General features: G+C 44.6%; 1 protein-coding gene across 2 annotated transcripts in view; it reads right to left on the bottom strand.

Moving 5' to 3' along the window:
• GRXCR1 (glutaredoxin and cysteine rich domain containing 1) overlaps positions 1-13,510 on the bottom strand; it is a 125,260-nt gene that overhangs the window by 80,858 nt on the left and 30,892 nt on the right. The window contains exon 2 of one of the 2 annotated variants that reach the window (XM_030192626.1): positions 10,043-10,047. The exons of the other annotated variant lie outside the window; for it this stretch is intronic. Within the exon in view, the coding sequence (XP_030048486.1) occupies positions 10,043-10,047 (5 nt within the window). The remainder of the gene's footprint in view (positions 1-10,042; positions 10,048-13,510) is intronic. 2 annotated transcript variants of the gene reach the window in all.

Below are 13,510 nucleotides of genomic sequence, written 5' to 3'. Positions count from 1 at the left end.
TAGGTGGATTACAATTAATACATTCATAATATTAAAATGATATAATTAAACAAAACAAACACTAAACATTTTGACATTCCACCTGATATTTAGTACTATTTATCTAGCCAGAATGACTGAAGTGCTTAACTATTACTACTAATCATTTTTGTAGTGCTACAAGATGTATACAGTGCTGTACACATTACATGCAGATACTTTCTCTGTCCCTAGTGGGCTCACAATCTAAGTTTTTTGTACCTGGGCTAATGGAGGGTTAAGTGACTTGCCCAAGGTCACAAGGAGCTGCAGTAGGAATTGAACCCAGGTTGTACTAACCATTAGGCTATTCCTCTGCTCTTATAAGCTTAACTGGCTATCTGCCAGAATTCTACAGGGGATAACTGACTATCCCCAACTGAATATCCCTGGATAGCAGATAGCCAGTTATATCACGCGATATAACTGGCTAGCCACGATTTTTAAACTAGGTGTAGTCGCCATATATGGCCTCTTGAAAACCTGGTATATCTTTCGCCAGTTTGAAGATAACTGGCTAAGTCTTGAATATTGTCTCAGATGATTATCTTCAAACTGGCCAGAAATAAAATGAATATTCAATGCCGGTCACCGGAAATGGCCCGGCATTGAAAATCTGGGCTTAGCGCCGACCGCTGGAGTTAGCCGGTCTAACTTCCATGATCTGAATATCAGTCCCACTATCTCCATGTCTGCACAATTACACTGTTCATCAGATAGTTCAGACACTGTCTCAAGGTCTCTTAATCATCAGATGCATGTGTAAATTCAAAGTTGTGCCAATTAATGTCAATAATTGTTGACACCTCATTAACTCATTAATTTGCAAGCACATCTGCCCTGCATGCCCAAATTTGGTAGAAAGAATTCAGGGGATAGTGACTATATATCGCTACTATCCATATAGCTAAACAGAATGCTATCACTTCTCCCCAGCACTATAGAGATAGTACTGGAGCAGTCAGTATAAAATTTCAGCGGCAGAATATGGATAGAGTCAATGAAAATTCATGAATAAGGCACTTCTACATGTAAATGGCAAATCTAAATACTGGCTGCTTATGTTTATGCAGAATTGTAAAATTTATGCATGCATGAGTGCACATATTATTTATCACATTTATACCCCACATTTTCCCACGTTTGCAGGCTCAATGTGGCTTACAATAGACCGAAAAGGCTATCGCCGGTCCAGTAGTTATACAAATACAATAGATTGTGGTGGTCAGAGTGGATAGAAACATCAGGGTATAAGGGAAAAAGGGTAAAGGTAAAAGAGTCCAAAATAGTCCATTTATATGCTGTTTTGAAGGACTTTGGATTTTATGTTGGAGCCTGGATTTTATGTTGGAGCCTGGGGGTAGGTCTTCTGGAATAGGCTGGTCTTGAGTAATTTCCTAAAGTTGAGATGGTTTTGGATAGTCGATAACACCCTCATCCTCCCTGTGTCATCATCTGCCCGCAACCTCGGAGTCATCTTCGACTCCTCCCTCTCCTTCTCTGCGCATATCCAGCAGACAGCCAAGATCTGTAGCTTCTTTTTCTATAACATCAGCAAAATTTGCCCTTTCCTCTCTGAGCACACCACGCTCTCATTACCTCTCGCCTTGACTACTGCAACCTACTCTTCACTGGCCTCCCACTTAACCATCTATCCCCCCTTCAATCCGTTCAGAACTCTGCTGTGCATCTTATCTTCCGCCTGGACCAATATGCTCATATCACCCCTCTCCTCAAGTCACTTCACTGGCTTCCGATCAGATACCGCATACAATTCAAGCTTCTCTTACTAACCTAGAAATGCACTCAATCTGCAGCCCCTCATTACCTCTCTACCCTCATCTCCCCTTATGCCCCTACCCAAAACCTCCGCTCATAGGACAAATCCCTCCTCTCAGTACCCTTTTCCACCACTGCCAACTCCAGGCTCCGCCCTTTCTGCCTTGCCTCACCCTATGCTTGGAATAAACTCCCTGAGCCCATACGCCAAGCCCCCTCCCTGCCCATCTTCAAATCCTTACTCAAAGCCCATCTCTTCAATGTCGCTTTCGGCACCTAACCATTATACCCCTATTCAAGAAATCTAGACTGCCCCAAATTGATTGACTGCACATTTTGTCCTTTAGATTGTAAGTTCCTTTGAGCAGGGACTGTCCTTCTTTGTGAAATTGTACAGCGCTGCGTAACCCTAGTAGCGCTTTAGAAAAGTTAAGTAGTAGTAGGTGACTTAATACCAGTGATTGAATTAGATATCGAAATACTTCTCTAGGGAAGAAAGATTTTATCCGCTTGAGTTTCCACAATGAAAAGAACACATGCTTATAGATGTCAATAATTGGCCTAAGCACTGTTCTGTAAATACCCCCTTAAATTAGATAGTGGGTATTTGCAAAGTATCCAAAGCATCCAACTTTCAACTTCTGTAATTCCTAGGGGGAATACTTTTGCCACTATCATCCTCAGGTTTATTTACAGGGAATTCTCATTTAGGGCTATTTACATATATACAGTTTCTCCTGTCCATGCCCGTCCTGTAGAGAGATTTTATCCCCAAAAGCTGTACTCCTCTTTTTAACACTGATTCACTTTTGCTGGCTCAGACCCCCCCCCCCCCCTTATCTGACCCTCTTTCAGCGTTGACCCAACTTAGGTCCACTCTGGTTCTGGGACAAGCTCTCCCTGGCTCCAATCCCCTGCTCCCGGGCTGGACCTTCTTCTACCCACCCATAGCAGACTGTCTCCTGGTTGCCACTTATTGGAGCTGCAACCTGCCTCTCTAAGCCAGTGGATCTGTCCAATTCTCAGGACTCTCCTTTCTCTTCTCCCAGTCAATGGCAGGGGATGTACAGGCAGCTCCAGTCCTGCATCAACCAAAGCCCCGTAAGCAACCAAAGACCCCCTAAAGGGCATAGCTTTATCTCCTTCTAGACTCCCCCACCCCAATCATTTTTCAGTACCAGGGCACTATTTCTCTGCATTTTATTTCAAACTACTCCCCATGAGCTGGGCTTTCTCCCACCCAGGTACATCCTACCTAGGGTTACCATACATCCAGTTTTACTCAGACATGTCCTCTTTTTGAGGACCTGGCCAGGCAACCGGGCAGGTTTTGCCAGCCTGCCCATTTGTTCAGATTTGCAGATGAACGGGCAGGCTGGTGGGAGGGTGTCCTATTCTCCCTTTCCCTTAAGTACATAAGTATTGCCATACTGTGAAAGACCAAAGGTCCATCAAGCCCAGCATCCTGTTTCCAACAGTGGCCAATCCAGGTCACAAATACCTTTGCCTTAGTGTGGTGCCCTGGTGGTCTAGTGACCTCTTTGGAGCAAGAAAGAGCCCCCTCTTTCCTGCCCGGTCCAACTGCAGACTGTCCTTCTCCTGACGCTGATTCAAAATGGCTGCTGAGAGTTCAAGCAGTGGCCTTGCGAGACTTCTTCAGAGGTGTTGAAATATCACTGCTTGAACTCTCAGCAGCCATTTTGAATCAGTGCCAGGAGAAAGACAGTCTGCAGACATGCCAGGCAGGAACGAGGGGACTCTTTCCTTCCTCAAAGAGGTCACTAGACCACCAGGGCACCACACTAAGGTAAAAGAGGGGAGGGGTAGTGAATGGAGTTATGTGGGTAGAGGGAGGCTGGAAAATTGGGGAGGGGATCTAAATGGGGGAGAGAGGGAATCTGGCTTTCTTTGGGGGGTCAAAGTGACAAGAGGTGGGGTGGGGTATGATGAGACAGGGCGGGGTGCAACAGGAGGCAGGGCAGGGGTGCAAGAGGGGTTGGTGACCCTAATCCTACCACTCCAACCCTCTGGCAGGGACCTCCCTCCCCCTAGGACTCTGGAAAAATCACTTTAGTAATAACCATTCCATGGGTATTACATATCTTTATTGTCTTGACAGCTCAGCCTCTGTAACCTGTTGTCTCCCAAATTTGCAGGGTTATTGCTCAGTTATTCTGTGTGGGCTGCAGCATGCGCGTCCACATTCTCCCATGGGCCTGCAGAGATTGTCTAAAGATAATCTTTCTCCCTGGAGAAGGAAGGAGGGCAACCCTTCATGTGTGTATATAAACGGGTCAAAGCCAGGACTGTCATTAATACTTGAAGACTGTGGGTCAATTTTAGCAGGGAATGGAAAAAGTGCCAGTACTCACTATCACTGAATATCCCCTAAAGAAAGCCCTGAATAATTTTATAAAGATCCTCTGTGGCACAGATAATTTGACAACAAAAACTGATTGACGCTAAAGCCCAACAAGTTAACTCAGCAACTGTCTTAAGGGTTTGGTCTGTGCTATTTTGGAGTGAATACAGATTTTATTTGGCAAGTCATATTTCACATCAGATTACAAACATGACCATCAGCAATAACAGTTAACAAAGTGTAAGACGTCAACTTCCCACCCCCATGGTTTTGGTGTCCAGAAGGTACATAATTGCTGAATATCTATATTGTTTTGTATATATGGAGGGGCATAATTGAACAAAAACGTCTATCTCCATGGGCGTTTATCCCCGAGAACGGGTCCGTGAAGGGGCGGACCGAACCGTATTTTCGAAAAAATAGACGTCCATGTTTTATTCGACAATTTGTGAGCTGGGCGTTTTTGTTTTTCAGTGATAATGGAAAATGAAAGCGCCCAGGTCAAAAACGAATAAATCCAAGGCATTTGTTCGTGGGAGGGGCCAGGAGTCGTAGTGCACTGGTCCCCCTCACATGCCAGGACACCAACCCAGCACCCTAGGGGGCACTTTTACAAAAACAAAAAAAAGGTAAAAGAGCTCCCAGGTGCATAGCACCCTTCCCTTGGGTGTTGAGCCCCCCAAATGCCCCTCAAAACCCACCACCCACAAGTCTACAACATTACTATAGCCCTAAGGGGTGAAGGGGGGCACCTACATGTGGGTACAGTGGGTTTGGGGGGCGGTTTGGAGGGCTCCCATTTACCAGCACAAGTGTAACATGTGGGGGGGGGGAAGGGCCTGGGTCCACCTGCCTGAAGTCCACTGCACCCCCTAATAACTGCTCCAGTGACCTGCATACTGCTGCCAGGGAGGTGGGTATGACATTTGAGGGTGAAAATAAAAAGTTGTGAAACGGCATATTTTGTGGTGGGAGTGGGTTTGTGACCACTGGGGGAGTCAGGGGAGGTCATCCCCGATTCCCTCCAGTGGTCATCTGGTCATTTAGGGCACTTTTTGGGGCCTTATTCGTGGAAAAACAGGGTCCAGGAAAAGTGCCCTAAATTCTCGCTAAAAACGCATATTTTTCTTCCATTATCGGCGAAAGGCGCCCATCTCTGATCGCCCGATAACCACGCCCCAGTTCCGCCTTCACCACACCTTCGACACGCCCTCATCAACTTTGTCCACATCCGCAACGGAGTGCAGTTGAAAACGTCCAAATTCGGCTTTCGATTATACCGCTTTATTCGTTTTTGTGAGATAAACGTCTATCTCCCGATTTGGGTCGCAAAATAGACGTTTTTCTTTTTCAATTATAAGCTGGATAGTATTCTAAATTAAGACACAGAGCTTTTTCAGAAAGTACTGAAAATGATATATGGTATTCATCCCAGAGTATTAATAGAACTAAAAAATGAACTTGCGGAGCTACTGTTAGAAATATGCAATCTGTCCCTAAAATCGAGTGTAATACCGGAAGACTGGAGGGTAGCCAATGTTACTCCGATTTTTAAGAAAGGTTCCAGAGGAGATCCGGGAAATTATAGACCGGTGAGTCTGACGTCGGTGCCGGGCAAGATGGTGGAGGCTATTATTAAGAATAAAATTGCAGAGCATATACAAAAACATGGACTGATGAGACAAAGTCAGCACGGATTTAGTGAAGGGAAGTCTTGCCTCACCAATCTAATGCATTTTTTTGAGGGGGTAAGCAAACATGTGGACAATGGGGAGCCGGTTGATATTGTATATCTGGATTTTCAGAAGGCGTTTGACAAAGTGCCGCACGAAAGACTCCTGAAGAAATTGCAGAGTCATGGAATCGGAGGTAGGGTATTATTATGGATTAAGAACTGGTTGAAAGATAGGAAGCAGAGAGTAGGATTGCGTGGCCAGTATTCTCAGTGGAGGAGGGTAGTTAGTGGAGTCCCGCAGGGGTCTGTGCTGGGTCCGTTGCTTTTTAATGTATTTATAAATGACCTAGAGATGGGAATAACTAGTGAGGTAATTAAATTCGCCGATGACACAAAATTATTCAGGGTCGTCAAGTCGCAGGAGGAATGTGAACGATTACAGGAGGACCTTGCGAGACTGGGAGAATGGGCGTGCAAGTGGCAGATGAAGTTCAATGTTGACAAGTGCAAAGTGATGCATGTGGGTAAGAGGAACCCGAATTATAGCTACGTCTTGCAAGGTTCCGCGTTAGGAGTTACGGATCAAGAAAGGGATCTGGGTGTCGTCGTCGATGATACGCTGAAACCTTCTGCTCAGTGTGCTGCTGCGGCTAGGAAAGCGAATAGAATGTTGGGTGTTATTAAGAAGGGTATGGAGTCCAGGTGTGCGGATGTTATAATGCCGTTGTATCGCTCCATGGTGCGACCGCACCTGGAGTATTGTGTTCAGTACTGGTCTCCGTATCTCAAAAAAGATATAGTAGAATTGGAAAAGGTACAGCGAAGGGCGACGAAAATGATAGTGGGGATGGGACGACTTTCCTATGAAGAGAGGCTGAGAAGGCTAGGGCTTTTCAGCTTGGAGAAGAGACGGCTGAGGGGAGATATGATAGAAGTGTATAAAATAATGAGTGGAATGGATCGGGTGGATGTGAAGCGACTGTTCACGCTATCCAAAAATACTAGGACTAGAGGGCATGAGTTGAAGCTACAGTGTGGTAAATTTAAAACGAATCGGAGAAAATTTTTCTTCACCCAACGTGTAATTAGACTCTGGAATTCATTGCCGGAGAACGTGGTACGGGCGGTTAGCTTGACGGAGTTTAAAAAGGGGTTAGATAGATTCCTAAAGGACAAGTCCATAGACCGCTATTAAATGGACTGGAAAAATTCCTCATTTTTAGGTATAACTTGTCTGGAATGTTTTTACGTTTGGGGAGCGTGCCAGGTGCCCTTGACCTGGATTGGCCACTGTCGGTGACAGGATGCTGGGCTAGATGGACCTTTGGTCTTTCCCAGTATGGCACTACTTATGTACTTATGTACTTATGTACTTATGTGCTTGGAAAAGGCAGAGTCCACCTGAATAATACTCTCCATTAGAGAACGGTACAATATGGGGGGTGAAGTATTTCTGTGTACAAAAGATTAGCAGGACTTGGGGGTAATGGGTTTTGATGAACTTAAGGTGGCCAAACAGGTAGAAAAGTTGACAGTCAAAGCCAAAAGGATGCTTGAGTGTATAAGGAGAAGGATGACCAGCAGGAAAAAAGAGCTAATGGTGCCCTTGTATAAGTCTCTGCTGAGACCCATTTAGCGTACTGTGTGCAATTCTGGAGACCTCACCTATAGAAAGATATAAACAGGATGGAGTTGGTCCACAGGGCGGATACAAAGTGGGTAAGCGGTCTCCATCATAAAACATATAGGGACAGTCTTATGAACCTCAACATGAACATACATTAAGTGAGGAAAGAGAGAAGGGATATGAGAGAAACATTTAAATATCTCAGTGGCTTTAATGTACAGGAGGTAAGCCTTTTTCAAATGAAGGTAAACTCTGGAATGAGAAGGCATAGGGTGAAGTTAAGAGGAAATAGGCTTAGGAGAAATCTAAGAAAACACTCTTTCAAGGAAAGAGTGGTGGATGTGTGGAATAGCCTCCCGGTGGAGGTAGTGGAGATGAGGACTGTCAGAATTTAAGGAAGTGTGGGCCAGACACCTGGGATCCCTTATGAAAAGGAGGAGTTAGTGGTTACTGAGGATGAGCAGACTGAATTGGCCATTTAGCCCATATCTGCCATCATGTTTCTATGTTTCTATTACTAGTTTTCTCTCTGGGAAGAATTAAATGGGTTATTTTTAATTGTATGTCTATGTACTTTGCCTAGAGAAACATTGTAATGGAGGCTTGTAAGCAAGTCAAATGAATAAATAAATAAATAGCTACTCATCTGCTCCAGATGTGGGTTATATTTTCCTCCGTGAGGCCTCTACCTCAAATAGATAAAGCAGTCCTGCCAGTCTTATTTTTAGTCACATAATATAGCTCCCATTATTTCCTATGGGAGGAAATGTTATTTTTTCCGCTCCAATGGAAAATTAAATATAAAACCTTTGGAATATTATTTTCTTTCTCTATATTTTCTTCCATGGAAATTAAGTTGGGAAAAAAAAGTATCAGGAAAGAATGACAAAACGTCTGAGCACTCAAAGAGAAAACATTGTGAGGGTTCCCTGCCCAGGAACTCCATTCATCAGGTAAGTCACTCTTATCTGTACCCTTCTCCTCCACCACCTTCTCCAGACTTCATTCCTTCCATCTTGCTAGGCCGAACATCTGGAACAGACTTTCTGAATCAGCACATCATCTGGCCCTATTCAAATCCAGGCTAAAAGCTCACCTTTTTGAGGATGCTGTTAACTCTTAACCCCTTTTTCACCTGTTCAAACCCATCTTGTTATATTCATTCCCATAATAAATGGAAGTCCCTAATCCCTTATTTGTTCTGTATGTCTGTCTTCACTGAATTGTAAACTCTGTCCAGCGTGGACTGCCTCATACAGTTTTGTACAGTGCTGTGTTATAAAAAGAATAAGCAACAGGTATAATAGTATTGCTATAGTACACTGGCATTTATTACATACAATACAAGTGACTAACCACACTTTCTACACATATCCCACCAGCCACCACTCTGTCCCTTTATTTAGGTCTCAAGTACACAAACAACCAGTCTTCTGCAGAAGCATTCACTTTAATAAAGAGTGACATCTACATGCATCTACTGGAAGCATTTCTGCTCTGCAGGATACCAGCCTTTAGGCTATTGTATATTTTAAGTAGTTCAGGTTTGAAAGAAAGCGAGAAGAAACTCATAAAAGTGGGTTACGTTAAGTAGTATGACCAAATAATACAAAGTCAGGATATACATAGTAGAGAACTGCACAGGAATGGGGTTAGCGGGAATCCCGCAGTTTCTGCTGGGATCCCCTTGAGGTCCAGAGGACTCCCTCGGGGATAGACGCAGGTCCTGCGGGGTTCCCAAGAAGTGTAGTTCCAGACCAGTCTACCTATCTTCCCTTGTGTTACTAAGCTAGCTTAGTAATTATAATAGCACTAAAAAAATTAATGCATATGGATGATAGCATTGAAATCCCCTTAAGTACTGAGAGGGAAAATTATCAACATGGGCTACTGTTAAGTTGGGTCATTTTACCACAAGTCAGGTTATTTTAGTACAGGGGAAGGGGATTACTTGTGGGGACAGGCAGGGATGGAGGATATTCCAGTAGAGACAGGTTAAATTCAAGTGGGAATGGGGGGGGGGGGGGGGTTCTGTTCCTGTGCAACTTTCTAATACATATATAGCCCCATTTTAGATAGAACATAGAAACTGGAATTGATATGTACAGGAAGAAATGTGTATGATTCTGGTACTATTTTAGAAAAGCATCCAGCAATGCAGAGCCTGTTCTAAAATACATGTAGTAGTTCATATGTATTTATCAGCAGCACTCTGATATAATAGCCTGGACAAAATAGCCCCGACAAAATGGCTCCTAACAAAATAGCCTCGTAACAAAATATCCCTTGACAAAACAGTCCCTGTAACAAAATAGCCTATAGTCCTTTACAAAAATAAGAAGTATAGTAAAAACTCTGTCTCCCTCCCTCTGGAGGTCTAGCATCTCCCTCTATCCTCACCTCCTAACATAGTCCAGCATGTCTCTCTCTTCCTCCTGCTTACCCTCTGCTGTCTGGTATCTCTCCCGCCCTCCCCCAGCTCCTAACAAAATAGCCTCGTAACAAAATATCCCTTGACAAAACAGTCCCTGTAACAAAATAGCCTATAGTCCTTTACAAAAATAAGAAGTATAGTAAAAACTCTGTCTCCCTCCCTCTGGAGGTCTAGCATCTCCATCTATCCTCACCTCCTAACATAGTCCAGCATGTCTCTCTCTTCCTCCTGCTTACCCTCTGCTGTCTGGTATCTCTCCCGCCCTCCCCCAGCTATCCTCCAATATACCTGTGGTCCACCGGCAGCATCAACAAGCTGCTTCGACTGGCCCCTGAAGTGTTCTCTCTGTTGTGTCCTGCCTACATGGACATAGAAAGTTGCATCAGATGATGCAGGACACAACAGAGGGAGTGCTTCCAGGGCCAGCCAAAGCAGCTTGTTGACGCTGCTGGCAGCCCACAAGAACATTGGAGGATCGCCAAAGGTGGGGGGAAAGGGCAAGAGAGATACCGGACCACACAGAGCAGGCAGGAGGAAGAGGGAGTCATTCCAGACAGTGAGCACTGAAACTGGAGTGGCAAACGGAAGACATACCTTGGCTCAAAACAGCAACAGGACTCATAAAGACACACAGTTGCAGCAGTTGGAACAGGAGCAGAACAGGTAAAGTACTCGGGGGCTCATATGTTAGGGGCTAAATTGTGGACAGGCCTTTTTGTCAGGAACTTTTTTTGTCTGTTTTGGGGGGAGGGGTTGTCGGGGCTATTTTGATCAGGTACCATTAATCAGCACCTGTAGCAGGAACAGCCATTGTACTAAAATACTGAACAGAAGAACCTCAGCAACTTACACATATGTGTCGATATTTACATGTGTAAGTTGGTGACCAGGCACTGGCTGGGAGGTACTATGCCACTGCGCTGTTGCATGGATGGGAATATTGTTACAGCTCTTGTCAGGGATGTGAGTGTGTGTGCATCCTCATGCCTATGTGGCATACAGCTGGCTGGGAGATGGCAAGAGATACTGTTTGTTCCTCCCATTCTTATAGCCACTTTTTCTGGAACCCCCATGGGAAAGGCAGTTTACATACTGCAAGGTGGAAAACCTAGGTTTGGGGGAATCTATCTGTAATGTAATCATGCTAGCTGGCTTGGGGCCGGCACTGGTGCCAGTGGCTGCATATCACCCCGTGACTCATGGGCATGTGTCATAGCTATGTAAGTGTATGTAACATGCTGGCCATTTCTACTGACTGGCCACTTTTATATTGGTCACAAGAGTGTGCTGTCCAAACATCCCTTCCCCCTCCCCCACCTTCCTTTCCATGTCATCTCATAGATTTGGGGTTGGCTACAACATATTCTAGTAGTATGAGGGTTGTGGGCACAGTCAGGCGTTGATCCAGAACAGAGCTGTTATAGGGGTGCAATGTCAGTGGTACTTACGTCTGACCTTGAGGCATTCCCTCATGCGCCAGATGAGGCCTGGGTCTTCCTGCCGTATCCACCTGTACCGGTACCTGAGCGCCTCGAGGTTATACCAAATCATCTGCAAAACATAAGTTGATGGCGAGAGGGTTCAGATGATGGGGCTTCTTGGCTTCACTTACATACTTTTTATGACATTTACAATGCTTCTCACATAGCACGTGACGGATGGCAACAGCCACATTTGGGGGGCTGAGAGGGTGGGTATGCAATACACAGGCACAGGTACTGTGTGAGCTGAAGTGGCCATGGGAAGTGAAGATGGCATGGTGGCCTTTCTGTGGAGCATGTGCACTGTTGCTGGGAAGTGGGGTAAAGCAGGTGTATCTTTGGGTGGCTGCATGTACTTTGGTGAGCTGCTGCCAATGTTCCCATCAGTATGCAGGTGTGGAGTGGCATGCTGGGAATGGGGAGATTTAGGGGGTTCACATATGTGCAACCGCTCATTTCTGCATTTAATGGTTAGCGAAGGGGGACCCATAATTACTTGACATTGGATATTCTGGACATTCTGATTTCATCAATGGTTTGTTATTCCTTATTGTGAAAACACAATATAATTTATTGCAACAACAACAAAAAAAGAATTCACTGTATGGTGCTTGAACATGAGTGGTGATATGATCCTGGGAATCATTGCTTCACACTCACCTTTCCAGGCTGCTCCTGATGGATCTCCATACCCTATGGAAACATTGTGGGATGGCAGATGGTGGTGGCACTTGAATATCTCTCTCCTGTGCCTGAAGCACAAGAAGACCAGGAGCTCAGACTCCTGCACTGAAAAACTAGCCTCCCTTAGCAGAGACATTACTTCCACAATGAGGTTCATTCTTCCATGTGCAGAGGTATACATATATATAGATAGATAGATAGATAGATAGATAGATAGATAGATAGATAGATAGATAGATAGATAGATAGATAGATAGATAGATATAGATATATATGCACATTTCGCACATGGAGGGAATGTCCTGCCGTTGCACTGGACGTTTTCTCGACATGGGAACCACTACCACCATTGCATATTTTGCGTAGTGTACTTCCAATTGGTGGAAATGTTTATCTCAAAATATCTATGACGTTTGCAGTGTTTCTTTTTTTTTTAACCCTTTTTTAGTGTATTTTCGAATATTGGAAAATGTTTATTTTCCTCTTCCATTATGGACTTAGTTTTTAGCACATTTCCGATAAATGTTTTTTCACCATTTGGACATCATATCAAAAATGCCCCTCCATGTATCTAAATCAAAGCTATAAAGGGTCCAAGTTATATGCAATTGCAAAATAGTTATATGCAATTGCAAAATAGTTACTGTATTCATTCTAATAAATGTTCCGGTGATTATTAGAAATATGCTTTTTCTAGTCTAGAGTGGGCTATTAAAGAGAGCACTTCAATTTTTAGGAAGCCTGAAATTGTTGATGTAAGATACATTTTTCTTCTCTCCCCTCCCCTTCCCATCCCTGGTGGTGTCCAGCATTTTCTCCTCCCATCTCCCCTTTCCATCTCTGGCGGTGTCCAGCATTTCTCTCCTCCACCCCCCAACCAGAAGTATAGCCAGGTTGTGACACCAGGGGGAGCAGAGCGCAAACTACGTAGGCGACACATGCACTGCATAGGCTGCCAGAATAATAGGCACCAGTGCTGTTAGAACTCCGTTTGGAGAAGCGGTCACTCCCCTGGTGCCCATACCCCCATGATGACCAGCATTTCTCTCCTCCACCCTGCCCCCAGTGGTATCTGGCATTTCTCTCCTCCACGCTCCACCCCCTCTCAATGACCAGATTTCTCTTCTCTTCTCTTCTCCTAATCCTGACACCATGCTTATGGTGCTGGGCTGGTATGATTCTTAAGCATCTGTACATGCCATACAGAAGTTCAAGACACCACACTGGCTCAGTGCCATAGCCTTAGTGTCAGCATCAGCTGGGAGAGGAGGTAAAAAGAGAAATTTGGTCACGGTGGAGGGGGAGTGAAGGATAGAAGATAGAAATGTCAATCATCATGGGGAGGAGGTGTGGCAGAGAGAAATTTTCCAACAATGCCTGATGGCTGAATTCTGGGGTGGAGAATTATTAGGGAAACTAGAATTTGGATTGTAGACTAAATTTACGGGGG

Source organism: Microcaecilia unicolor, chromosome 2 (assembly GCF_901765095.1).
Source record: "Microcaecilia unicolor chromosome 2, aMicUni1.1, whole genome shotgun sequence".
NCBI lineage: Eukaryota > Metazoa > Chordata > Amphibia > Gymnophiona > Siphonopidae > Microcaecilia > Microcaecilia unicolor.
The sequence above is the reverse complement of the archived record's forward strand: the minus strand, read 5'-3'. Positions and strand labels throughout refer to the sequence as shown.